General features: G+C 55.4%; 1 protein-coding gene and 1 long non-coding RNA gene across 6 annotated transcripts; one reads left to right on the forward strand and one right to left on the reverse strand.

The window, feature by feature from the left end:
• Window positions 1-448: 448 nt before the first annotated feature.
• FAM234A (family with sequence similarity 234 member A) lies at window positions 449-26,666 on the reverse strand. 3 transcript variants are annotated; one of them, XM_002920157.4, is made up of 12 exons: window positions 26,529-26,666; window positions 9,977-10,277; window positions 7,290-7,406; window positions 6,792-6,983; window positions 5,727-5,857; window positions 5,228-5,360; window positions 4,859-4,988; window positions 4,452-4,592; window positions 4,075-4,150; window positions 3,698-3,853; window positions 3,113-3,215; window positions 449-3,024 (listed from the first exon to the last, which is right to left on the reverse strand). In XM_002920157.4, the coding sequence occupies exons 2-12, from the start codon at window positions 10,242-10,244 to the stop codon at window positions 2,813-2,815; spliced, it is 1,659 nt and encodes a 552-aa protein (XP_002920203.1). In that variant the 5' UTR covers window positions 10,245-10,277; window positions 26,529-26,666; the 3' UTR covers window positions 449-2,812. The 3 variants fall into 3 exon arrangements, with proteins under 3 accessions (XP_002920203.1, XP_011224429.1, XP_034526627.1); XM_011226127.3 differs by having other exon boundaries at window positions 4,859-4,991; XM_034670736.1 differs by lacking the exon at window positions 6,792-6,983 and having other exon boundaries at window positions 4,859-4,991.
• Window positions 15,472-23,835, forward strand: LOC105238045. Of its 3 annotated transcripts, XR_004628558.1 has the most exons (6): window positions 15,472-15,721; window positions 16,596-16,709; window positions 17,891-18,103; window positions 18,335-18,450; window positions 22,160-22,350; window positions 23,020-23,835. It is a non-coding gene; the product is annotated as an uncharacterized LOC105238045 (long non-coding RNA). The 3 variants fall into 3 exon arrangements; XR_002142893.2 differs by lacking the exon at window positions 23,020-23,835 and having other exon boundaries at window positions 22,160-22,757; XR_004628559.1 differs by lacking the exons at window positions 22,160-22,350; window positions 23,020-23,835 and adding an exon at window positions 19,008-19,199.

Below are 26,666 nucleotides of genomic sequence, written 5' to 3' on the forward strand. Positions count from 1 at the left end.
TGGCACTCACCATGAGGAAATGCAGGCCTCAGGGCAGATTTACCCACAGCACTCAGTGTGACCCTGCAGGGACCGCACACCACATCCCCAGTGCTGCTGGGGCCGTGCTCAGCCTTCCGTCTGGCCCAGAGCCGTCCTCATGGGTCTTGCCCACACCGTGGCCATCACTGTGCGTGTCCCAGACCTCATCCCGCAGGAACACATCCAACTGGTGTCCTCGAGGCTGTGACTCTTCTGCCATTGTTGCCCAGAGATGACTCCACTGTCACCACCCGTGACAACTGGTCCTGGTTCATGGCCAGGGCGGGTGGAACCCTTGGGGAACGGGGGTGATGCTAGACCCAGGGTAAAGTACAGCCACTCCTCTGGGGTGCAGCTCTGTCAGGCCAGAGAGGTGCCACCCATTCCACTCCCACCCATGCCCGGCCCAGAAATAAATGACCCTTGGGCCTCACTCTGAGCCCACCCTGTTGTGGTCCGAGTCATCGTGGACTGTGGGTTGAGTGTGGTGTGTGGTGTGCACGCATGAGGTGTATGGCGCAGGAGGCACGTGTGTGCGCGAGGCACGCGGTAGGCGTGTGGCACGTGTGTGCGCGAGGCACGTGGTAGGTGTGAGGCAGGCGTGTGCGAGGCACGCGGTAGGCGTGAGGCAGGCGTGTGAGAGGCACGCGGTAGGCGTGAGGCAGGCGTGTGTGAGGCACGTGGTAGGCGTGAGGCAGGCGTATGAGGCATGTGTGCGGTAGCTGTGTGGCAGGTGTGTGCGTGAGGCATGTGGTAGGCGTGCATTAGGCGTGAGGCAGGCGTGGTGGTGTGTGAGGCATGTGGTCCGTGTGGCGTGAGGTGTGAGGTGTATGTGAGCTGGGAATCGGTGGAGGACAGTGGGGGGGTTCTGTATCAAAGACGTTAGTCAGGGAGGGTCCCACACGGGTGGGTCCATAGGAGAGGAGGGACCCAGCTTTCCAGCTGGACTCAGACTGCAGACTCGGTGGTCTTGGGAGGAGAGGGTGGGGAATGCCATCTGTGCTCTGGCAGGACAAGGGTGCCTGGGTGCTCCGGGAGTCAGGAAGCTGAGTCCTGGGAGGTCATGGGGCGAGAGGAGGCACTTGGGGTTCAGTCCAGCATCTCCTGGCCAGCTGCGCCCTAAGGCCGAGTCACAGAGAGCCTGGCATGGGTCGGAGCCCGAGGGACTGTGGGCATGGCTGCTTTACTTACAAGTCCAGGGTGCAGGATGCCCACCAGTGCGGGCATCTCCCGGGCCCCGCCCCTAGCTCCTGCCCAGTCGCAGGACCTGCAGGGCGGTCCCTCCCGAGCAGGTGGCTCCGCGTGCTGGTGTGGGCCCTGGGAGGCTGAGGGGCACTGCTGCAGCCCCTAGCCCTGCCCCCCGCCCCCGGTGGTTTTCATTTGTGGACTTGTCTCTGCAGCCCTCTTGTTCCTGAGGCCTTTGTGGGTTGGGCAGCAGCTTTTCACAGCGACAGCGGTCTTGCTCTCTCCGCCCCCCCCCACCCGCCGCAGCTGGGAAATAAGGCTTTTCATACCTAGATGCACAGTGGGCGTTCAGGCAGGATCCTCTAAACCACCGCCCTCCTCACTCTGGTCCCAAAGCTCCGTCTCCCCCAGGCTCCTGTGGCCTGGGCAGCTGCCCTTGGAGGACACAGGGGTGCTCAGGGACCCCCTGCCTATCCTGATGGGAGCATACCCACGTCCACAGGCTGGGCTCCTGACTTGAGCTAGGGTGACCAGAGAGGGATCTTCAAACCTGAGCTGCACTTAGAGGCCGGCCTTGCAGAGAAGTCCTCGGGGCCCCATTTCTGATTGGGGGGGGCACTCTGAGACTCTGCTAGAGGGTTCCCCAGCTCTGTCAGCACCAAATCCACTTTGCCCCTTTGGAGCAGATATGAGGCACACACGTGCCCTTTCGGACAGTGCAAACCATTTATTCTGGCTTCTTCCTGCGGTCCCTGGGGTTGTCAGGGCACGGTGAGCCACACAGAGCACCACAGCAGGCCTGGGGCACAGCAAGGCACAAAGGTGAGTCCTGCGTCAGGTGACACCGACTGCTGGGGGCGTCCGAGCACCAGGAGGAGGTCAGGCACCGGCCAGGGATGTGGGGGCCCCGAGGGAGGGGCAGCTCCAGTGCGTACTGAGGGGTGCAGATGGACCCCGATGTGCGCCCTCTGGCCAGTGCCTCAGGACGTTCACAGCACACGCAGCCAGCACGGGGCGTCCACGAGCAGCAGGACGGCCTCACAGCTCCATGGTAGCCCTGTTCCTCATGGGCCCGTCAAAGGGGAACCCCAGGGCAAGTTTCCGCTAACCAGGCCACAGTCTTCCCCTCCTTGCTCTGGGAAAGGCCAGGAGCTGGAACTGCCTCAAGGGCCCAGCTGGTGCCCTGAGGCCACCCCAGGCCAACCACCCTCCCAGGCCCTGGGGGATGTGCAGACAAGGGCAGGTGCAGACAGGGACGTGGGAGGGGACTTCTCAGGATGGGGCTCTCTTCCCAAAGCCATGGTGCCTCCCACCAGGTGTGGACGAGTGAGGGTAGTGCTGTAGGGCCCAGCTCTGCCCGAGGTGGCCCAGGGAGACCACGTGAAGGCAGGTGGCCTTGGGTGTGACCCCAGCGGGGCAGAGTGAGGACCTGGGGGGACGTGCTGGGCAGGAGAGGGGAGAGGCCTGGGCATCCCCTCACCCGCGCATGTCCCTGCATAGGACAGGAACCCCGGGATCGGGAGTGGGGGAGTCAGTGCAAACCCAGTGAAAGACCAATTTCCCACAGTGTTGAATCTCAGCAGCTGGAGCCTGTCCCACCACGCCGCTAGGCCTCACTCCGGTACCGCAGGCGGGAGAACCGGTCCCGGACAGCCTGGTCGCTGTCAGGCCCGCCCTCGGCCAGGCGAACCACCCTACCGCTCGGGACGAGGTCCCGCACCTTGTGCTTGGCCACGGAGACCATGCCAGGCGTGTCTGGGCTAGTCGGGCCCGTCAGGAAGACGCAGGCGGCATGGCGGCTTGGCTCTAACAGGACCGCTATGGGAGACACAGGTCAGGGCGCTCGGGACCAGCCAGAGCGGACGGACAGCAGGCAAAGCCCCAGCCCCCGGGGGGCCGCACTCACCTTGGAAGGCGACGATGTTGGCAGAGATGTTGGCCAGCTCCAGCAGGACGCCAGGCAGGGTGGGGTGAAACATGTACAGGCTATGCTGGGCGTCTCTGGGCTCCTACAGCAAGAACCACAGTGCGCGTGGGGCTGACAGGGCTCGGCCGACACCACGTCTGGATCAGGGATGCCAGTGTCCTGGGCCCAGGGCTGGGCCATGCTGCGCTCGCTCTCTCAGCACACTCGCCCAGAGCGGCCGTGTCCACAGGGTCCTCAACGGTGCACCCCCTTCTACTCCTCTCCCCCTAGCCTGACCCTGACCCTTGAGGCATGCATTCTCCAACTGGAACTCTGCGCCTGGCTCGCCCCACGTACACCCCCCTTCCTTCCCAGACCCTCATCAGCTGCCCCAAGGCAGGCCTCAGCCCCAGCCTCCCTAGTGGTCCAGGGTGCCTCATCCCAGCCACTGTCCCACGGCTTCGATGTATGTGTGCACACCCAGTCACTCAGTTAGCTCCCAGGTGCCTCGAGGCTGGACCTAAGCTGACCTCTGGTCTCTGGCCCTGGCATGGGCTGCCCCCTTAGTCCATGCCCTGCCCGTACTGTCTGGTTGGTGCCCATCAGCTCGTGGAGGCCCCAGAAGAAGAAGGCCGAGCGGTGGTCTGCGGTTGGCAGGCTGGCGGACGGCGGATCCCCAGGGAGGCCTGGGAGAGCCTGGTTCCACAGGAGAGCTCCGGTGCTGAGGTCCAGGAACAAGATCTGGGACGGAGGGGACAGCACAGGGTGTCACAGGTGGGGCCTGCACAGACCCAGGGGCCCCAGCCAGGCCAGCCCTGTGGGAGCTGTGCCCCAAAGGCAACCAGGATGTCTCGCCAAGGCCCCTCTTGTGCTCGCTCAGCCTTCCAGTGCAGCCCCGTCTGCTGTTCCGACTACTGTCCCTCAGCTACGAACAATGGGGGGGCCAGAGAAGATGAGCCAACCTGTCTGTCAACGCCGGTTCCATTTTCAATGACCACAGCCAAGGTGTCAGGTTTGTAGTGGCCAAGGATGGGTTTTCTGCAAGGATAGGGCAGGAGAGTTCACACGGGGCCTCTGTGAGGAGATGCCTGGGAACAGGCACACCACCCCATGCCCCTTGGCTGCACCCGGACGGGGCCTGGACGGGAAGCCGAGGCCAGGGTGGAGGGGGTTTCACCGGCCCCTCCGGTGCAGGGCAGCACCAAGGGACAGGCAGGAGGCCCTTGGCTGAAGCACACAGACACCCCCCACCCACTGCAGGCCTCATCCCAGGGCTGCCAGGGGACAGGCTGCGGTGCCCGGCTTGCAACCGCTGCCCAGTTCCTGGAGAAAGACGAACCTGGAGACCTGGGCTGCGCTGAAGGTCCACCTGGGTACCAGGTCCTGGCCATCCACCAGCATGCAGGCCTCTGAACTCACGAGCAGCAGGTCCTCACCAGCTTTCCCGGGAACGTTCATCAGGTAGTGGATGGCTCCAGGGCTAAGGGGACAGAGCGGAGGGACATGACGGGGGCACGGACTTCCTGCCGGGCTGAGCAGTTTGCCCCGTGTTCCCTGCCTCTCCATTTGGGTAAGACAAGACACTGGCTGTGTGCAGAGGTGAAGGGGAGCCCCCTGTTCACCGGGCCCTGCACTGGGTTTATCTCAGCTGCTGTACGCCCGCTGCCCGCGTCTGAGCCCAGGACAGCAGGCAGGGCCGCGCCCCTCGGCCCGCGGCCACCCGTGCAATCCCCCGTCCAGGCCTACCTTCGCCACAGCGGCCCGGGGGCGGTGGCGTTGAGCATGCCCTCCCAGAGCGGGTCTCTCTTCAGCGGGCTCCCGCCCCCAGTCGCCTTCTCGTGGAGACCCTTCACAGAGCAGCCGCAGAGGGAGCCTGCTGCTGGAAGCACAGGAGGGCCTCAAGACGCTGCCGGCGGGGAGCACGCCACCCCTGGCCCTGCTTCCAGGACACACGGTGCCCTCCCTGAGCCTCGGGGGCTGACACCCTCTGGCTTCCTGAGCCTGTCAGTGACAAACTCGTGTCCTGCCTACGGTCCCCGGTTCCTCCCTCTGCCTTCTCGCGGGTGCACGGCTTCCAGGAGACGGACAGTCCCGGGAACGGCAGGCGCCACATACCGCAAGGGAAGAGGATGTAGTGAGCACCCGCCCGGGTGACGTGGAGGAGGGAGCCGGCAGTCCCGCCCACACCAAGGCTGCCTCGGTGGCCAATCTGGTGCCCCGTGCTGCCCGAGTAGATGTAGCCGCCAACCTGGAATACGGAGAAGAGAAGGGGGTCAGAACCCTCCTGGTCTGAGGGAAGACCGTTCTGAGTTAAGTGCGTGGTGTCAGGCGTCTGCACACCGTCCTGGAGACGCGCGCAGCCCCACAGCACCTACGGGGCCCCCGCTCTCCATGCCGCAGCGGCACCCACGGCCCAGCGCACACACTGCCGTCCTTGGGGAGGCCCAGAGCCGCCCCAGTGTGCTGGTCAGCGGGTGCCAGCAACTGGGGGCCCTGCGCACGTCCCCCGACAAACGCTGAGACCCAAGTTGTGCCCAGGAAGTGAAAGTGGACGAGGGGCAGAGAAGAGGCCTAAGAGTGACAGGCCAGCGCGACCCGGGAAGGGGGGCAATACCTCCTTTTCCTCCTGGGTGAGAACCAGCAGGTCTGGGGCCCCGTCGGCATCGACGTCGGGCAGTTGGAGTAAAGAGCTCAGGATGGAAGCGTTCCTTCCAAAGCTGCTGGGGTGGCTCCACAGGGTCTCCCCTGAAACCAAGCACAACGTCACTAAGCGCTGGCTCCAGGTTCCCTTCCGCCGCGGGCTGGCAACGGCGCAGAGCCCACACTGCGAAACGGAAATGCCCGCCAGCAGGAGGCCGGAGGCCAGGGCAGCAGGTGCACCCCTGGGCTGTCGAGGTCGTCACCAGATGTCAGATGCAAAGCTCTGCCTTCCTGTTTGCTTCCCCTGTGTCTTCTCAGGTCTGGGTCTAGAACATCTCAGGGCCAACACTGACCCTCCCACCTGGATGGACAGGGCCTGACCCGGACACTTCCCAGGCCCTCTGGACCCCTGACCGTTGCTGGAGTCGCAGGTGGACCCTCGCCCCAAGAAGCCCTGGCTGAGTCCCGCACACGGGTGGAGATGGAAGGTACGCGCTTACGGCTGGACCCGCGCAACAGCGGCCCCGATGTCACAGCTTCTTTCTTACCCAGGTACAATCTTGTCCACACCCTTTTTAAGACTCATTCTTCGCTTCTTAAAATATTTTCAGTCTGCTCTTTATTTTCCTCTGCGCCCTTAAGAGCTCGACTGGTAGGGAGACGCTGAGGCTCACCACAGGGAGTGTCAAGGCACAGAGCTCCTTACGCCCCTGGAGAGGTCTGGGGGCTGCCACGGCCTGCTACACCAAGGGCCTGACACGAGTGCCCGTGCACCCAGAGCCCAACCTTCCCCCGTGCGCTCAGCCAGACGCTGGCCCGGATGCCACAAAAGGCCGCTGCCACGGAGCCCCCCGTCTCTGCTGGCCCCACGGGCACAGTGGAGCCGGGAGGCGACAGGACGGGGTGGAGTGGGACTGCTAGGAGGTGGTGCCCCACCCCCGGAACCTTCTTCCCCATCTGGTCCGCTGGTCCTGAGAACACAGGCTGAACCCCCTCAGAGCCTCCCTGTGTGGGACCCCCCCCATGGGGAACTGCCTACCTGTGAACAGGTCCACGGCGACGAAAGAGCCAGGTCTGCCCACGAGGACGCAGGCAGAGGAAGTCCTGCGGGCCTGCAGCTGTGGGACGGAGCACTGCACAAGCGCCCCGTCCTGGGCTGCAGGCCTCTCCCAGAGCACGCTGCCGTTGGCCCCTGACAGGGCAGCCACAAAGGTGCAGGGGGAGGAGAAGCCTGGAGGGGACAGACCCAGCTCTGGGGGGCACGACAGCCCCTCTTCCCCACACCCTGCTCCTGGACCCAGCCCTGACCGCTGGCCCCACAGGGACCCTACTGCTGGCCCCACGGGGTCAGGAGCTGTGCGGGGGCCAGGGTGCTGGGACCATGGCCTGCCCTCTGTCTCTTTCTAGTCCTCCTGGGAAGGAAAGGCAACGTGCCAGTTTCCCGAAATTCCACCAACTGCTTCCCCCACAGACGGCATAGGGAGAGGGTCCCTCCACCCATAGAAGTTCCTCCTTTCTCAGGTAAAAGCAAAATTACCTTCGTCGGTGCAGGATAGGTTGAAACTGTTGCTGCCGTTGGTATTTTTATAAAGAAAGAGAACATCTTGGATCCTGTCCCTGTTTATGTCTTCCGTAGCCAGAAAGTCATAGGTGACTGAAAAGGAACATGGCAGACTGTAGTCCTCGGGTCACGCCCCGCTTAAAGGCCAGGCCACGCCTGACACCATCTACTTCTGTGCCCGAGGTTCAGCGCCAGCTGGCACCCACCAGCGCGAGGCTGCGCCCAGAGCAGCGGTGCGCTCAGGAAGGAACCCCTGCCGTCTGGGGTCCAGGCGTCCGCACTTCCACACTCGTAAGGGCCTACTTCTCCCTTTCATTCAAGGACTCAAATGATAAGCTCCGAGTGTTAAAACCAAACACCAAAAAGTGAAGCTGGGCTTACACCATATACAAAAACGAACTGAGGGGCGTCTGGGTGGCCCAGTCGGTGAAGCGTCCGACTCTTTGACTTCTGCTCAGGTCACGATCTCAGGGTTGTGAGATCGAGCCCCACGTGGGGCTCTGTGCTCTGCTCAGCACGGAGTCTGCTTGCCCCTCGTCCTCTGCTCCTCCTCTATCTCTAAAACTTAAATAAATAAAATCTTTAAAAAACAAAACCAAACAAAAACGAATTCAAAATGGATCAAAGACCTAAACTTAAGAGCTTCCCGGAAGAAAATACAGAGAAAAATCTTCGTGACGCTGGATTTGGTAACGATTTCTTGGATGTGACACCAAAGGCAATTCAACGAAAGAAAGAACTGACCTACTGGGTCCATGAAAATGTAAAGCATTTGTGCATCAAAGGGCACCGTCAAGAGAGCGAAGAGACAGCCAGCGGAGTGGGAGAGAATGTCTGCCGATCGTATCTGACAAGGGACTGATGTCCAGGGAGAGAACCGCTACCAGTCCACCACAAAGACGACCTGCGGCAGAAACGGGCCAAGGACTGGGAACCACCAGAAGAAGGGGCCTGTGCCCGTGAGCCCCTGAGGGCGCTACCCGCGGTGAAGCCAGCGGGACACAAAAGGGCGAGTCTTACATGATTCCCTCCTGTGGAGGCCCCGCGGAACAGGCAGACTCAGAGACGCAGGGAGAACAGAGGAGGGAGAGAGCAGTGGCGTTCACTCGGTACAGTTCCTGTTAAGGGGGTTAACAGAGACGGCCGTGATGGTTACACAGTGTTGTCCAAGTACCGATGACACTGAGTTATGCTCTTTAAAGGGACCTGATCCCTACTTCACTACCATTTACAAAAACAAACCAAACCCCAGACTCAGGACTTCCAGAATCACGGAGGGAAGACCGCGGCAAACCCTCTCCCTTGAAACGACAATATAATGACACAGAATCGTCAAAAGCAGCCCTATCAGGACCCCGGAAACGGACACAAGGCGTACCACAAATCGAGAAGTGCTTCTTGAGAAAAACCAGGCTGTGGGTCAGGATGGTAGGCGTCCAACATCTTACTTACGGCTCCTGCCGTTCTCGCCCTCCACAGCTGGACGCCAGCTGGCGGTCAGCGCAAAGACCAGCAGCTTCCCCTCGAGAGGGGGACGATGCGATCTACAGCCAGATGTCCAGGGCTACGGAGACCTCCCAGGCCAACAGGGACGGCCAGCCCTGAAGCCAGACACAGGCTGGGATACGGGCGGAGCAGAGAGCAGGTAGGAGGAGTGGCCAAAAAGGGGACGCAGATATCCGGAAAGTGAGACGGTAAAAGCTCTTTGTCCTAAGTCCCCAGATCACCCCGGCAGCCCGAGGCTGCACGAACCACAGGGAGGAAGCCTGTTCAGCCCCAGAAAGAACCGGGGGACACGCTGTCACCAACAGACTTGTCTCAGTGAGAGAAGCCTGACTCAAAGAGCCACGTCACATCATTTCCCTTAGTGATGTGTCCACAGGAGGCAAGCCTGGAGGCAGAAAGCAGCTGGTGGCTGTGTGGGCTGGGGGCTGGGACGCTGGGAATCTTCTAAAACTGGTCTGGGCTAACAGGTGCATAAATGGACTGAAAATCATCGAATCGTACACTTAAAACAAGCGAATGTTTTGACATACAGATTACATTTCAATAAAAGCTGCAAAAAATAAACACAGAAACATACATTACTCCTCTCTCTCAAGCACCAAATTCTGAATAAAAATGGACGGTGAGGCTTGAACAAGAATCCCCTTCACTGCACGAGACGCCCACAGGGGTGTCAAAGCACCATTCCCCGGCCGTGGGCGTTCACGGCCACCCGCGCTCACCCGAGGCGCTCCCACGCCGGGAAAGCAAGGCCAGGATTCCACACCGCCGATCTCACGAGGGAGAATGGATCTGCTCAAGTCCTGCTCAGCCGACCGGAGCGTCAGCAGAGCTCTTGAGGAAACCAGACTAGAAACCTGCCGTTTCCACAGCTCCCCACAGCCTTCCCCCTACCTCTTCTTCCAGGTGCTCTGTTTTATTCGTTCTTTAAAATTCCAAAACATAACCAAATGGGCCCCTTTCCTCTATTGGCACAACCCACCCTTCCCACAACAGAGAGCAGGCCGCCATGCTCCCGTTTGTCCCCCGAGAGGCTGTCAGCAGCTTCCCGAAGTCCCAAGACCCTGGGCGCGTCATCGGCAGTCAGGGGACCTACGGGACCCCAGACTCGGGGACACGATGCTGCCCCCACCCCGGGGACAGGGTTGGGGGCACACCTGCTGCACTGTAGTCGGTCCTCCACACCCCCTGTGACACGGGCCGGTCCGGACACGGGATGATGAAGGAGACCACGAACACCACAAAGAGGCAGAAAAAGAGCGACAGAAAGAACGCCACTGTGCGGCATCGGGAGACGCGGGGCTGCCGAGGCAAGCCTTTCAAGCCGTCCCCCGTGTTTGCGGGCTTTCCCGGGTTCTCCTGCAGCTTCTTGTCTTCATTCTTCAAGGGGTGGATTTCGGCTTCTAGGTCCTTGCTGTCCGTCATCACGTGCACACCCCAGAGCTCCACTCCTGGTCACTGCGTCAACAAAACAGGGACAGTCACGCGGCCGCCGCCCCCGACAGCCTTCCGGGGCTGTGCCGGGCTCAGACTCCCAGCCTGGGTGCAGCCGTGGCTGCGACCACCAGCCCAAGAAGGAAAAGCTAAATGACCGTTTACGGTACCACAGACGCCGCCCAAGAAGGTCTTTGTTCTACTGTCAAACTGCTTGTGCAGAGCAGGCAGGGGATACGTCCACCCTGAACACCCGGTGTCTCCGGCCTGCTGACGCCGGTACGAGCCGCCGGAGCGCTGGGGCCGCGGCAGATAATAAAGCCACGCATTAAACATTAACCAAGCCCCGAGGGCGCAGTCTGGGTACGCCTGACCCACCTTCCACCCGTGAGAGGCACAGACGGGAAGGGTGAAACCAACACCCCCCACGGGGGGACCCCGGTGAAAAGTGTCAGAAGTGAAGGTGGGTTCGGGTGTGCCAGGCATGCTTGCCGTGTGAACGGAGGCAAACCGCTGGGCTTGACCGCACCCCACTTCCTGACTTGCGAAGGGGAATCAGGATCTATTTTAGAAGGCCGATGGAAGGACTGAATTTGTCGGTTCGCACAGAGCACTGTGACAGCACCTGACACACAGGAGACTCGCACACGCTAGCGGGCCGTCACGACAAGGAGACAAGGCACTCGGGCCGTCCATCACCATGGCCGTCGGTGGAGGAGGAAGGGACAGCGGGGGGGACGGGTTCCAGGGCCAGTGCCGCCGGGAGCCCTGCCTCCTGCTGGCCGCACGTGGTGAGCGGGCTGAGCCGAGCCCAAGGCACCACCTCGGAAAACGAGGCAGGCAACACTTCTGAAGATGGCCAGGCCCCAGGACGAAGAGTGCCTGGGCCCCTGGCCACTGGAACCTCCATCCACACTTGGGTTCTTACATCATCTGAGACAGACAGGATCGTCCAGCTGGTGTGAGGCCAGTTATCTGTCATCCAGGTCTTTTTAAACAGCCAAGCCAGTGTCCTAATGAACACAAATTATGGCGAGAGAATGGAAGGGGCTACGTGTGTCCGAGTGGCTACCCACTTGGCTACCCAAAAAGAGAGTCAACAGGTGCTGACTCAGATGGAGAATGAGGACCTGCCAGAGACAGATGGGTGAAAACCAGAGGAAGCGGCCAGTGGCCCAGAGTGGTCCCTCTAAGGATGGGTTAAGGAAGACAGGAGACAGGAGGCTGCTATTTTTTTCCTATAAACTTTTTACCTTCTGACTGTAACTATTTTTCTCTAATTATTCAATTAAAATAATTCATTTAAAAACCTGTGTGTAGCCTCCTGGGTGACTCAGTCAGTTGAGCGTCTGACTCTTGGTTTTGGCTCAGGTCACGATCTCAGGGTCGTCTGGGACTCTGCGCTGGGCAGGGGGCCTGCTTGGGATTCTCTCTCTGCCTCCCCCTCTGCACCTTCACAACCTGTGTGTATGCATCCATTAGGGCAGCCTCCATTAAAAACACAAAGTGAAAGATGACGCGTGTAGGCAAGAACGTGGAGCAACTGGGACCTCACTGCGTGCTGCTGGGTGGGACCAGGGTTAGAGTGTTACCTGTGATCAGCGATTCCACTTCTAGCTGTATGAGACAGCTGAACACAGACTCACACAACAGCTTGGAAACAATCGTGCATGGCTTCACTATTTGTGACGACCCAAACCTCTCTCAACAGACGGAAACCACAATGTAGCAAATCCACACGAGGGGACAGTACTCAGCCCCCAAAAGGCAGGAAGCAGGACACCTGCTACAGCAGGGATGAACCTTGGAACAGCCATGCTCCGTGAGGCACCCGGACGGAAAGACTCCATCACCACAGGCAAGTCCACAGCCGGGGGCACTGGTGGCTGCCGGGGGTTTGGGGGTGATGACAATGGTGGCACTGTGAATGGACTCATGTCACTCACAACTGTTAGGTTAGGTGTGTTTTACCACAATTTAGAAAGAAACCCAAACGATTCTGTGTGCATTCTCCTTCGTGCTGACACGTGAGTGCTGAGGTCTCGGAAGTCAGAAAAGGCGTGCCCATCCACGGTAATGAGCTGGACACAGGAGAATCAAACAATGACTCATGACCAGGGACCTCATTAAACCCAAGCACCTGACCTGAGGTGGGGAAGTGGGGTAGGGGTGACTGGCAGGGTAACTAGGGAAAGAGCTGCAGCAGAACCTGGGCTCAGGCTCGATCTCAGGGAAGTTGCTTACGGAGACACTCTGTCCCCAAGGAGAGGATGGGTGACATATTTAGAACACACACTTGCCTTTAGAAAAGGAAAGAAAACTGAGTGAGAAATCGGAATGCTGACATTCTTGGTTTTAAAAGCTCTATCTTGGGGCGCCTGGGTGGCACAGCGGTTAAGCATCTGCCTTCGGCTCAGGGCGTGATCCCAGCGTTTATGGGATCGAGCCCCACGTCAGGCTCCTCCACTATGAGCCTGCTTCTTCCTCTCCCACTCCCCCTGCTTGTGTTCCCTCTCTCGCTGGCTGTCTCTATCTCTGTCAAATAAATAAATAAAATCTTTTTTAAAAATAAAAAATAAAAGCTCTATCTTTACGGGCGCCTGGGTGGCTCGCTCAGTTGGGGTCCCACTCTTGGTTTCAGCTCAGGTCATGGGATTGAGACCCACATGGCGCTCCTTGCTCATCAGGGACTCTGCTCGAGACTCTCCCTTCCTTCCCACTGCCACCCCTTGGACACGCGCTCGCACTCTCTCTTGCTCTCTAAAATAAATAAATAAATAAACAAATTTATTTATTTATTTGACAGAGAGAGACAGCAAGAGAGGGAACACAAGCAGGGGGAGCGGGAGAGGGAGAAGCAGGGTTCCCGCTGAGCACGGAGCCCGGTACGGGGCTCGATCCCAGGACTCTGGGATCATGCCCTGAGCTGAAGGCAGACGCTTAACAACGGAGCCCCCCAGAGCCCCAAAACACATGGCATCTTTAAGCAAGGGCATGAAAAGTTCTGTCACTGGCAGAACTGGTTCAATAGCTGCTTGTGATTGATTGTAAGTCATCTGACTGAGGTAAGTGCACGTGGGAGTCACAAAACCCTAAAGGAAGACCCTGTCATACTCCAGAACCTGTTTGTACCTTGGGGCCCTAAGAGCTGATAGTTTTATTTATAACTTTGCAAAGTGCTATTTATGTACAAAACAAAGTGGGAAAACATACGGAGAAGGGGTTATGTTTGCAGAGGACTCCTTTAATGTGTGACTTGTCTTCAATGTAAACATTTTCAGCGCCTACTTAAGGACGTCAAGTGAAGTAATACAATCCCAGTGTTGTGCATATTGTCAAAGACAAAAATAAAACCAGTTTGCTGGCTTAAAAAGAGAGAAGGGTTATTAGCACCGAAATAAAAGAAACCCAACTGTCTGTCCAGATGGTCCAAGCGAGAACGGGGGTAGGTTTTGAAGCTGGGTTTGGGAGCGGCCTGTACCTCCCGCTCTGTGGCTTTCCGCAGACGCGTCAACGACACCTGATTCCCTTGGTCCAGCTGTGGGTCTCTCGTGCGTCTTGCGCCGCTGCCGGGAAGGATGGAGGCCGCGACCGCAGAGCGCCGGGCTCCGTGTGCCTCCCTGTCTTCCTCTTCGTCACCACCGCGGGCTTCTACTTTCTCCAGAAACTAGGAGATCGCACTCCCCTCATTTGCCTCCTCTTTCCTGTTAAAGGACCTGCTTCGTGTCTAGAGCTGCCCCAGGGGCCAAGGGTCTGTGTTTGACATGCTGAGAACCGGAACTTCTCTAAGCAGCATAGCTCTTTGCACGAAGATTCCTTGAGAGCCTTCCAGTGAGTCTTGTGACCTCCCACCCCAGGGGAACAGCCTCTGTACCAGTGCCTCACGGAGCTGTCCCTCTACCACTGGCGGTTTACAAATCTCCATGTCTGACATTCTGTCATTTTGAGAACGTTATGTAAATAGAACCACAGTGCAGGGACTTTGAAATTGGCCCTGGGGTCCACCCCTGTTGTCTCTGTTACTTCCTGTGACTGAGCAGTCCTTCCCAGCATGGAGGGACCAAGGCTTGTTTAACCCCTCACACGCTGAAGGACAGCGGGTTGTTACCAATCCTTGGCTATTTTAAATACAGTCACTGTGGGGGCGCCTGGCTTGCTCAGTTGGTAGACTGTGCAATTCTTCATCTCGGGGTCATGAGTTCAAGCCCAAAGCTGGGTGCAGAAGATAACTTAGAACAAAAAGTCTTAAATAAACTCACTGCGAAAATTCACATGCAGATTTTTGTATGGACGTAGGTTTTCACTTCCCTGGGATCAATGCCCATCAGTGCAACTGCTGAACTGTATGGCAGTCACATGTCCAGTTTTTAAAGAAAACACAGCTCTGTTGTTTGTTGCATAGGTATCTAGGGTTGTTGGACCCTTTCATCTTCACACAGTGTTCCACCCCTGTCCCCAGTTCTCTTCTTGCTCTGAGGTCTGCTCTATCCGAGATTCATAGTCAGTCTTCTTTTGATTGAAGTTTGCATGGTTTATCTTTGTCCATCCTTTTACTTTCAATCCATCTGTATCATTAAATAGATGTAAAGCATTTTTATCTAAGTCATCTCCACAGACAACACGGGGCTCGAACTCATGACCCTGAGATCAAGAGTCACACGCTCTTCTGAGCCAGCTGGGCGTCCCATGAATCATTATATCTGAAGTAGGTTTCTTTTAGACAGCATATGGGTCATTTTTTTGTATAAATCCACTCTGCCAACCTGTCTTCTATTTTCAGACCATTTACTTTTAAGGAAATTATTGCTATGTTAGGCCTTCCATTTGCCTTTTCATTTTGCTGGTTCCCTGTTTTTTGTGTCTTGGTTTTCTGTTTCCTGACTTCCTATGGTTACCTGGTGTTACTTAGAATTCTAGTTGGATTTGGCTATAGCGTTTTGCACAGGTTTCTGGTCGGCTGCTCTGGGTTTCACATTAGAGACACCCTAACTGATCACAGTGACTGGTGTCGGCATTTTGCTGGCTCAGATGGAGGGCAGAAGCCTTGCATCCCTTAGCCCGTCCGCCTGCCCCTGGACAGCTCTTTCCTCTACTGACACTGAGAACCATATCAACGTCCACGTCCTGCTTCAACCACCAGCCATGACTCAACACTCAGGAGGAGGAAAGTCCACTGTATTTACTCACAGTTTCACTTGTTCTATTTTTCCTCCTGACATTCCAAGACCCCTTCTGCTACCATTTCCTTTCTGTTTCAAGAACGTGTTTCGGTCATTCTTTTAGACTGGGTCTGGGGCAACAAATCCGTTTTCCTTCACGTGATAATGTCTATGTTTGCCATCATTCCTGCAGAGTAACTCCAGGTGTAGGATCCCGGGTTCAAGCAGGTTCTTAGCACGTCCTCCAGTCTTCCCGGTTTCCAGCGAGAGATCTGCGGTCACTGGAATGGTTCTCAGCCTCCTGAACCTGTAAGTTTCTGTCTTCTACCAAACTGGGGGGTCTCTTCAGCCATTACTGTAGTTTCCTGGAGCAGAAGCAGCACCTGTGAGATGCCAGCCCAGGCCGCGGGGACAGGGGCTCCGACACGGGGCTCTGGCCAAACTCCAGCCGTGCTGCGTCCTCCATTTCTGTCCCCGGCTGCTCCAGTGTGTTCTTTCAAGGTGCATTTAAATAGAAGAAATGAGGGGCGCCTGGAGCGCTCAGTCGGTTGAGCGGCCAACTCTTGATGTCGGCTCAGGTCATGATCTCAGGGTCCCGGGATCGAGCCCCACGTCAGGCTCTGTGTGGGGAGTGGTATGTGCTTGGGACTCTCTCTCCCCCGCTCCTCCCCTGCTCATGTGCACCTGCTCTTGCTCTCAAAATAAATAAATCAATCTTAAAAAAAAAAAAAAATTCTCTCCCTTTTTCCCTATGCCCCTCCCCACCCCCCTTGTGCACGCTCTCCCTCTCAAATAAATTAAAAACAGGAGTTGATCAAAGAAAAGTACTAAATGAAATGATTTTTTAAGGAGATTTTATTTATTTATTTGACAGAGCGAGAGAGCACAAGCAGGGGGAGCAGCAGGCAGAGGGAGAAGCAGGCTCTCCGCTGAGCAAGGAGCCCTTTGTGGGACTCGATCCCAGGATTATGACTCGATCCCAGGATTATGACCTGAGCCGATGGCAGGCGTTTTACCAACTGAGCCCCCCAGGCATCCCAGTGAAATTTTATAGGTATTCCGCAAATATGGTCAAAGTCCCGAGTGATACATGAGTGAAGTCCGGAGGGATGGCAGGTGGTGGAGCAGAGACGCTGGTGCACCTCCATTGTTGCCCCGTCCTAACTGAGATCTGCTCTCCCAGAACCACCCCGATCCAGATTCTGTGCTCGGCAACCAGTGTCACCTGGTACGCTTACAATGCTGCTCACATGACTGGACAGGCCCTGAAAAGCCTAACCCCAACGCTTTCCCGTTGGTAAGTCTGCCTAGAACATCCTTCCCTTTCAAATCCCATCCATCTCTTAAGGCCCACAGCAAATGGATCTTTTTTTTTTTTTTTTATAAAGATTTTATTTATTTATTTGACAGAGAGAGAGCACAAGCACGGGGAGCGGCAGGTGGAGGGAGAGGCAGAAGGAGAAGCGGGCTCCCTGCTCAGCAGTGGGAAGTGGGAAGTGGGAAGTGGGACTCGATCCCGGGACCCTGGGATCATGACCTGAGCCAAAGGCAGACGCTTAACAACTGAGCCCCCAGGCGCCCCAAATGCATCTTATTTATGAAAACTTTTCTGATTTTTCTAACCGAAAAGGACCCAAAGCCAGTCAACATTTCTGGCTATTTGGGGTGGGGTGGGGATGTCACAATTTAGGAGCACTGATTTCCCACCTAATCTAAGTCATGAGGAAGGGCACAGTTCAGGGGAGAGGCGGGGCCTGGAGGTTCACCCCTTATCTGGAGCACCTTGGCCATATTACCTACCTAGCCTCTCCGTCTGCACATTTCTTGCTTGCCCAAGAGATCCTGGCAAAATTAGGTAGAAAGGGATTTTGTTGGAAAGAGATCGGACAGTATCCTGATTGATGGGAAGACTAGTGAACTACACTCAGGACATGGGTGGACATCCAGAGACACTAGGTGGTCAAGACCACAGCAAGACCATGGCCATGGGAGCAAAACCCCCGGGACGAGGCTCCCAGGCCTCTGGACACTGCCTTGCCTTCCACGGCCTCTCACAGGGTGCTCCTCCAAAGTCAGGCTGGGCACCCCTCAAACTGTCAGCTCTCCCACAACCCTGTATTCTCAGGTGGGGCTTTCCAGGTGTGGCTGGTACCCCTCCCTCCCCCACACCTTCACCCTGTGCTCTGGAGAAGTCTGGAGACGGCAGGAGACACCCCGAACAAAGTCCTACGGAAAACGAGAGCAAACACTACCCCCAAGGAATAACTCCTTTTAAACGTAGAGAAATAATGTGCAAATGTTAACATCTGGGCTTCCCAGTCCTGTGGATTGAGCCGGAGACATTTTGTTACCCTGTGAGCAACACCAAAGGCCACAGCCCTTACCTTGGGCGAAGTCTGACCTCACAGGGGTATTTTTATATTGGGGCCAATAGTAAACAATTCTGAAAGTAGGATATTAAATTCTTCTTTGTAACAGCTTTGAGAATTCAGAAGGCTTCGTATGGGAGGGGAGGCGTAGCACCAGGGCCAGTGGAGGCGACGGGAGCAGCTACGGCGGCCACTGGAAAAGTCTGCGCCCCTCTGGGAGGGGGTTCACGTGCAGTGACAGGACCCAGGACACTGCGACCTGGATGCGTGAGGACTAGCGGCTCAACCCAGACGCCGACGTCCAGCTCTGGCCCCCATCTCTGTAAGCGCAAGTTGTCTCTGAGCGTTTCTGAATGAATCACTGGCTCGCTTCAATTACTCTTAACAATTTCTCTTCTTTTGTTTAATCATTAATAGAGTTCCAAGACTTTGTACCAGTGAAATTAAAGATACTCTATAATAACAAACAGATAAAAGACACTGTGAACTTCCTCCAGAGTTTCCATTCTTTGATAGAAAACCCAACCCGGTAATACAACTTTCCTTTCGTCAGAACAAAGGGAGGCGACATACGGAGAGAGGCGACCCCACCATCGACTCCCTGGGAGCGTACAGCACATCACACCCAGCAGCGCTCTCTGGAACGGCAAGCCGGGCTGGGGCTCTGGGGTGAGCACACAGGCGGGGTGGGTGCAGGAACTGGGGGGCAGTAAGGGATGGGGGGCAAGGAGGAAGCCGCGGCCTGGGAGTCCTTTGTCCTGACGGTCAGTTCTGTACCCGATCTCTGTGATGGCACCGCTGGCTGCACGAATGCCCCCCCCCCACCCCCATGATAAAATCTCACCCAACGAGACCCACACACAGAGGAGTGTGCGGTGACTGGAGTGACGGGAGAGTCCGGCCCGCAGCCTGGCCGGCGGCCTGTGCCAAGGTCAGTTCCCTGCTTCTGATAACGCGGGCAGCTATGTAAGACACTGAGCGGCAAGAGGACAGCTCCACACAGTTTCTGAACATCTCGAGAGTCTATAATTAGTTCAAGATAAGCAGTTAAAAAAAGAAAAAAGGAAAACCTTTGGCAAGAGGGTGCGGCTCGGAGCTCCACACAGGCGGAGAGGAAGAACTAGCTTCCCCGCGGGCAGCGGGGGGCCGCCTCCCCACCTTAGTTGGAAGCTCTTTTGTTCCGAACGCAGGAACTCTGTGTGCTTTGTTCTGTTTGTTTTTGGCAGAATATCAACAACAATGGAGTTCTGCGGTAACTTGAAGGCATCTGAAAGAACAGCCAAACCCCTGACAGCCTACAATTCTCCATTTCAAAATAATGACCAGCTTTCTGAAAACCACGCCTCGCCATCATTTCCCTTCCCGCTGTGGAAAAGAAAGACACGGGCAAGGACAGCACAAAACACCCAGAGCACATAGCCAACGCCAGGGTGCACTCAGGGTCACGGAAGTCCAAGGACAAGGCTGATGTAAATACCCAAAGGGATGGGAGTTTTCTCTCCGGAACAGCCCCTACTCCCTGCCCCAGGGCTTGGAAAAGGTGTGTGCGATGGAGAGCAAACTGACGAGAAACCCCTCTCCCGGCCCCAGGTTAACACTCTCTCTGGGGACTCTAATCCCAGCCACCGCCAAAACCACAGCTGTGGAAGGCTGACAGCTCCACAGCCCAGGCTTTGTCTTAAAACACAGAACTCCAGGGCACCTGGGGGGCTCCGTCTGTGAAGCGTCTGCCTTCAGCTCAGGTCGTGACCTCGGGGTCCTGGGATCGAGTCCTGCATCGGGCTCCCTGCTGGGCGGGAGTCTGCCTCTCCCTCTCCCACTGCCCCTCTCCTCCCCCTGGCTTGAGCTCTCTCACTCTGTCTAGTAAATAAAATGTCAGAAACAAAAACAGAACCCCAAACAAGCCAGTCACCAGAAGTCCCCTCAACCCTACCATTAACCTAACAGGACCTGGGAGCGGGCGCCCAGAGCCAGTACTTCACCTTCCCACGACTGACCTGGGTTTCTCGGGGCTCTTTCTGCTGCAAAACGAGAAAACTTTCCAAGGAAAGAACACAACAGACGTCTTTCCGGGTGAAGTCTACCCCGACCGGACTCCCCACCCGACCTTTTTGGCGTCGGCTTACTACACACCCGGACACTTCTCACACTGCGAAGTGCTTTCAGCCCTCTGCCACCTGGCAGCGAAACCGCGGGGTGAACACGGTGATCTTGTGGGGAGTCTGGGAAAAGGACACAAAATCATCCTCGGCTGGTGGTGGAGGAGCTCCCAGACTCCCCAGGGCGTGCGCTCTGTCCGGCCCGTGCTCAGGAGCAGGTGGGCGGAGGTAGGCCGGCCGTCCACGCTGCAGCGCCGAGGACAGCACGGGAACTGCCCCGGGGGACAAACCTCTTCCCTCCCAGCGAAGAGTCTGGGGCTCACAACCCAGGTAGGAGAAGCGGCGCCACGTGCCAACCCCATCTGCCAAGAGGCTGAAAAGTAGAGCGCCCAAGATCTCTCCCCAAACTAACTTTGTTGTACCGTCTATGAACTGTTGGTTTTTTCCCCCTTTGTTTCAGACTGTAACTTCTGTTGTTAAATTCCCCATAGAGAGGGAATAAGAGAAGCTTAAAAGGTACTCTGCCTCTAACAGCACAGTGAAACGCCCGCAAACCACACCCCTGGAACAAACCACACCCCTGACTTCAGGGGTTCGTGTATTCGTCGTCATTTGCCGGCACAGGAAAGACCCAGAGCCACAGGCCTGTGGGCTTCAAATACGCACAGCCACTAAGAGAGGCTTCTGCGACCCCAGCTGGGGACACGATGCGCCCCTCTGTGTCAGTGACACTGAATGTGAGAAGCAGGAGAGAAGTCCTAGGGGACTGGCAACGTGTGAGCACCAAGTCGATGCGTCCAAGAGGGAGACAATGCTTCTTCGTGCGCATAGAATTGAATGAACACTTTCCAGCTACCAAAATGGAACTGACAGCTTTTTATCAAACATCAAAGCTGTTCGGATATACAGGATGAAGAGAAGATAACACATGAAAAAGGCCTTGAGGTAAAGAGGCCGGCATCCAACATCCTCTTGGGTCAGTTCTAACAAGCTGGTGGTCTCGAGGACACAGACAGGCACTGACTCATGGGATTCTGAGACAGTCACTGACTGGGATTTTCTCCTACCAATTCTGAGTTATCAATGTTAAAACTAAAAGTCCACTTTTTTTTTTTAAAGATTTTATTTATTTATTCGACAGAGAGAGAGAGACAGCCAGCGAGAGAGGGAACACAAGCAAGGGAGTGGGAGAGGAAGAAGCAGGCTCCCAGCAGAGGAGCCTGATGTGGGGCTCGATCCTATAACGCCAGGATCACGCCCTGAGCCGAAGGCAGACGCTTAACCGCCGTGCCACCCAGGCGCCCCTAAAAGTCCACTTTTTGACTTAACGTCAAACAAAAAGCAAAGAAACGAAGAGAAATGTGACAGAGGAGAAAGAAAATGCATGAAAAGATGTGACCCTAAGGCCACCTGGAGACACAGGAGCACATCGCCCGCCCGTGGGCATGGCCCCAGTTACTCTCCCGGCTCCCCGTGACCTCGGGTGTGTCTGGGTGTGTCTGCTCGAGGCCACCGCAGCTGCCACACCTGTCCTCCCCGGAAGGAAGGCAGGCTGTCGTGTCCACAGTGGAAACCCCAGTGGTGGGTCAGGATAAAATCGAACAACAGCCCAGGCAGATGATCGACTTTTCGAGGGGGTGAGACTGCCCCCGTGTCCGCTGTTCCGCCAAAGGCTCTTTCTCTACAACAGTTTGCTGAGTCAGAGAATAGAAAATGGAAATTAGAAAAGTCTCACTCTAATTGCTAATGGGTGAAGAAAGTATACAAATTCTGGCAAGAGCAGAAAGAAAACTGGCAGGACAAGTCACTGGCAATTTTACAGACATTAGGCAAGTAAGTAGGGGTTCTAATTTTTCAAACTAAAATTTGATCTTTTTTCTTTTCTTTTTTTCCGCAAAGACCATTGCAGGGTACTTTATGAGGAAATCCCCTGCTAACTTTTAGAATTTGAATTTTACAGCATTCTCCTAAGGGAACTTTCAGACCATGCACCACTGTCCTCTGTGCTTTGGGGCCATCTCTGCACAGACCTCAGGGTGTCAGCTGCTCGTCCCTGCAGCTGGTCGGTCTGCATACTAGCAGTTCATGACGTCTCCTACCCGAGGAGGCCACGAGCAGCCCCGGTATTCTGACAGCCGCTCAACGGGAGGTGTCTCAGAGGCGCCCACCATACCCAAGTAGGCCTCACTGAAATTCTGGCTGAGCAAAGCAGAAGCCAGACAATGACAGCTTAGTGTTCTGCTGTTACAGATGAGTAACTATTTCCTCTCTTCCCCAAGAAAATCATCTAAAGACAAAGAACAGGCCCTTCATCGTCTTACAAACAAGAACAAATGGGAAGGTCACGGTTCCTGCATAAAGGTACGCGGTCAGCACCCACAATCCTCGGCACACAGGTTGCTCCCCTTACGCGACTGCATGACGGGGGCGTTGGACGGTCCCTCCCAACATCTCGCTGCACTCCGGACGGGTAACTATTACACAGAATAACTGTTCCAGTTTGACCAGAAAACAGCATGGAGTAGCCTTTTCCCTGAATTCTAAGGCAGATTTTATTCCCTTTGACTGCTATACCAGTGTTATTTCTTGTCCTTACACTAAGGGAAGGAGGTGTGGGGGGAAGCAAAAGCCCTTAAAAAGAGAAAGCATAACTCTTACTCCATCACTTCTGACCAATTCTGTAAGACCAGTAGGTCTTTAATTTACTTACTTTTTATCATTATTTATTTTTTAAAACCTTCTGTCACATAAATGTTTAAATATTCCTAAGAGTAGGGCAACCCTCTCGGATCCCCTCCCTCCTTGGGAGCTTACCTTGCTTTGCTGCCCACCAACCAGGGTCAACCACCACCAACACACGGCTGATTGAGCCCTTGTCCCCACACCCCACCTCCAGTCTTCCACAGCTACACTCGAGAGCGCTGTGGCCGGACCTGTGGCTTTCTCTGCTGCTCCTCACTTAGGGATCAGCACTCTTTTTTTTTTTTTTTTTTTTGGACATCTCATCCAAACAAGCTAAGCTCCATTATAAATTTTATAAAGAAAAAGTGGGAACAGAATTCATAAAGTTTATAAAGACCAGTTTTGAGTGAGATTAGAGCAGGTGCTGAAACATCCAACAAACCCTTCGGATTCCAAGGTCTGTCCCTCTGCGGTTGAGCTCCACCCCCAACAGCCACTGCTCCAGGTGCTGTTCTTACAACGTCTCACCTCGGTGTCTGGAGCCCTCTCCAGCTTTCTTTCCTCGATGCTGCAAGAGACGTCTTTCTAAAATACCTCCTGAAAATGTCATTCCCCTGCTGAGAACTCCTGAACGACTCCTCAGGACTTCAGAACAAAGCCCAGGCCCCTCTTCAGTCCCCCACTGCTACTGTTACATCTCTCCAAACCCTACGTCCACTCTCTGCTCCCCAGTCACACTGCGGATCTGTGCACGCTGTCCTCTGCCCTTCCTCCTCTAGTAACCCCCATGTGCCTTCAAACCGCGCTCTACCTGCCCTCCCTGCTCACACAGATCAGTCCTCATAAAGCCACCGGTGGGACCTACCCTCAGAATGCAAGGGGACTGAGGGCCTACACTTGTTTTAATTGCCTTTGTTTTCCCAGGACCAAGCACAGTGCCTGGCGTAAAATAAAACACATTCACGTGTCTGAACAAATGTCCAAACCGTGCTCTGCTCACGTTCTTTTCTTGGAAGAGTAATTGTTAATGGATTTATTTATTTTTTTTTTTTAAAAGATTTTATTTATTTATTTGACAGAGATAGAGACAGCCAGCGAGAGAGGGAACACAAGCAGGGGGAGTGGGAGAGGAAGAAGCAGGCTCATAGAGGAGGAGCCTGACGTGGGGCTCGATCCCGTAACACCGGGATCACGCCCTGAGCCCAAGGCAGAAGCTTAACCGCTGTGCCACCCAGGCGCCCCTGTTAATGGATTTATTAAGCATTGCTTTGAAATCTACAGCTCGCAAAAGCAGCTAACTCTTAAAACCTAATTTTAAATAATGGTATAAATCACCTGTAGGGGTCACTTTGACTACCTGACATCCATTCTCTCTAGTAACAGCACCTTCATTTCCCTTGCGGAAAACCACTTTCCCACATGCTCAACGTAGTTCTGGTGGGACTGACTCACCCCCACTTTGAGGAGGGCTCCTTACCCAGGTCTAGCTAACTGATTAAAGCCCAGATGAATATTAGGCCCAGAATTCACCTGGAACTATAGGGAATAGGCACCCTTTTCCCACAGGAGGGGTAAGTAGAACGCCGTTTTAAAATTCGTTCACAAACTCTGATGTGCCTCCCTTCAAAGGTGAAGTCTTTTGTACTTAATAATGCTGACAAACAGAATACAGCACAAGTCACAGAATCAGAATTCCTAAGCGAGGCCACAAAAAGCACCGTGGCTTCCATCTTCCCCGCTCACTCTCTCCGCCCACTCACTCTGACGGAAGACCACTGCCATGGGAGGGCACAGCCCTGTGGAAAGGCCCACCAGGCAAGGAAATAAGGACTCCTGCCAACAATCAGCAAGGAACTGAGGCCTCCGGTCTCTGGCCATGTGAGTGTGCCATCTAGAATCAGACCCGGCAGGCCTGTCCAGACTTCAGGTGACCACAGCCGCAGCCGATGTTTGGGTTCCAACCAGATGAGTCTCTGAACCACAGTCACCTCACTAAGCTCCTCCTGAATTCCTGACGAACAGAAACGGACGTAATAAATGTGGGATGTTTGGGGGGCCTGGGTGGCTCAGTTAAGCGCGTCCGATGCTTGATTTAGGCTCAGGTCATAATGTCAGGAGCCTGAGATCTAGCCCTGCATTAGGCCTCGTGCTGGGCACAGAGCCTGCTTGGGACTCTTTCTCTCTCTCTCTGCCCCTTCCCACCTCTAAAAAAACAAACAAATAACAAAATAAAGGTAGGATGTTTTAATCCATGAAACTTTCTTTTTTTTTTTTTTAAAAGATTTTATTTATTTATTCGACAGAGATAGAGACAGTCAGCGAGAGAGGGAACACAAGCAGGGGGAGTGGGAGAGGAAGAAGCAGGCTCATAGAGGAGGAGCCTGACGTGGGGCTCGATCCCGTAACACCGGGATCACGCCCTGAGCCCAAGGCAGAAGCTTAACNACCGCTGTGCCACCCAGGCGCCCCAATCCATGAAATTTTCTTAAAAGATCTTATTTATCTGTCGGAGAAAGAGAGCACAAGCAGGGGGAACGGCAGGCAGAGGGAGAAGCAGGCTCCCGCTGAGCAAGGAGCCCCATGTGGAACGCGATCCCAGTACCCCAGGGTCATGACCTGAGCTGAAGGCAGACGCTTTACTGACTGAGCCACCCAGGTGCTCCAATCCATTAATTTTTGTGTTGACTTTTATGCAGAAGCAGGTAACTAAGTAAGTAAGTAGGTAGCATGGAGGCAGGAACCTGAGAAAAAAGCCAACAGAGAAACAGGGCAAAGAGAAGGTATGTGAGAGGATGGGGGACCAACAAGACCTCCCCCCCCCATTACCATGTTCTGATGACCTCATGTAAGGTCCCCTTCTATTGGGCCCTCCTGTTCTTGGTCCTCTGAACTTTCCCGTATGAAAGCCAGTAGAATCCCTCCATCGGTTGAACCAGTGTTAATGGATTCTCAACACCTGAAGCCAAAAGCATTCCAACTAGTGCAATAAGGTCCAGAGAGCTGGTTTAAAATGTGCTAATGAAAGTCCACTTGACACTCGGATCATTTCCATCTCATCCTTCCCTGCCCCGTACTTTGTTTTTAGCGTGTTCTTTCTCTCTCCCTCTCTCTCTATATATTTTAAAGATTTTATTTATTTATTTGACAGAGAGGGAACACAAGCAGGGGGAGCTGGACTGGGAGAAGCAGGCTTCCCGCTGAACAAGGAGCCGAACGCAGGCCTCGATCCCACGACCCCAGGATCATGCCCAGAGCTGAAGGCAGACACCTAACACTGAGCCACCCAGGCCGCCCCCGGCATGCTCTATATTTTGCTTATTATCTGTATCCTTCCACAGAAACGGAGCTCCTTGCGGAAGGGAATCCTGTTCTGTTGAGTGCTACAGCACTCTCAGCCCCTGGAACCCTGCGTGGCACCCAGCCGACACTCAGTGTTTGCTAACCGAAACTGCTCTAACAGCATGCTCCCTGAGAAATTGCAACCAGGGAAGTGGTGCAATCTGGCGGCGGCACCAGAAAGGCATTACCAGCCGGCACCTGGAGAGGAGCACATCACACGAGCTCCCTAGCTGAAATCACACGGGTTCTGAAAACCCGAAAGTAACTGCATTGCCTTCTCTGATATATTATCAGTCTGCTCAAGGTCAGACTCTCAGTCAGATCACTGCCAGTGAACTCGCAGGGCAGCAAGGACTCTCTGAGAGCGACCTTGCCTTCTTCCCTTGTAAACTCTCTCTTGTCCAGTAAGACAGGCTACGTCTGTGAGTGATCTCCGCCATACACGCGTAAACATCAGCTGACCTCAGGTTACTCTGCCAGGTCAACGTCCCGGTGAGAGGATAGGGGCAGTGTCTGAGCTCGGTGAGAATTCCCGTGCACCTTCTGTTTTCGTACTCCTACATTGCACGTCGCACTCGGCAACCCGTGCCGCACCCTCCAGAGCACAAATCGTAAAGGTAGGCTTACCAGCCGTGCAGCCAACGTGGGGCGGGAAGCTTCCTACTGGGAGTCAGTCCTGTTTTTGGGGAAACGGAGGCTGGAGCCGACCCTACGGGAATCGGACCTGCTGGCCCGCTGGGGCTGGAGGGCCGGCGGAGCTGGCTG

The sequence above is a fragment of the Ailuropoda melanoleuca genome, chromosome 10, assembly GCF_002007445.2.
Source record: "Ailuropoda melanoleuca isolate Jingjing chromosome 10, ASM200744v2, whole genome shotgun sequence".
NCBI lineage: Eukaryota > Metazoa > Chordata > Mammalia > Carnivora > Ursidae > Ailuropoda > Ailuropoda melanoleuca.

What these genes read in the sequence shown, in the direction of transcription:
- FAM234A (XM_011226127.3), bottom strand. Translation starts at nt 10,244, where the DNA reads ATGACGGACAGCAAGGACCTAGAAGCCGAAATCCACCCCTTGAAGAAT. An exon ending in CCCGGGCCGCTGTGGCGAAG is followed by an intron (nt 4,593 to 4,858) that starts GTAGGCCTGGAC and finishes CTGTCCCCTTAG; the next exon opens with CCCTGGAGCCATCCACTACC. An exon ending in CAACATCGTCGCCTTCCAAG is followed by an intron (nt 3,025 to 3,112) that starts GTGAGTGCGGCC and finishes TGTCTCCCATAG; the next exon opens with CGGTCCTGTTAGAGCCAAGC.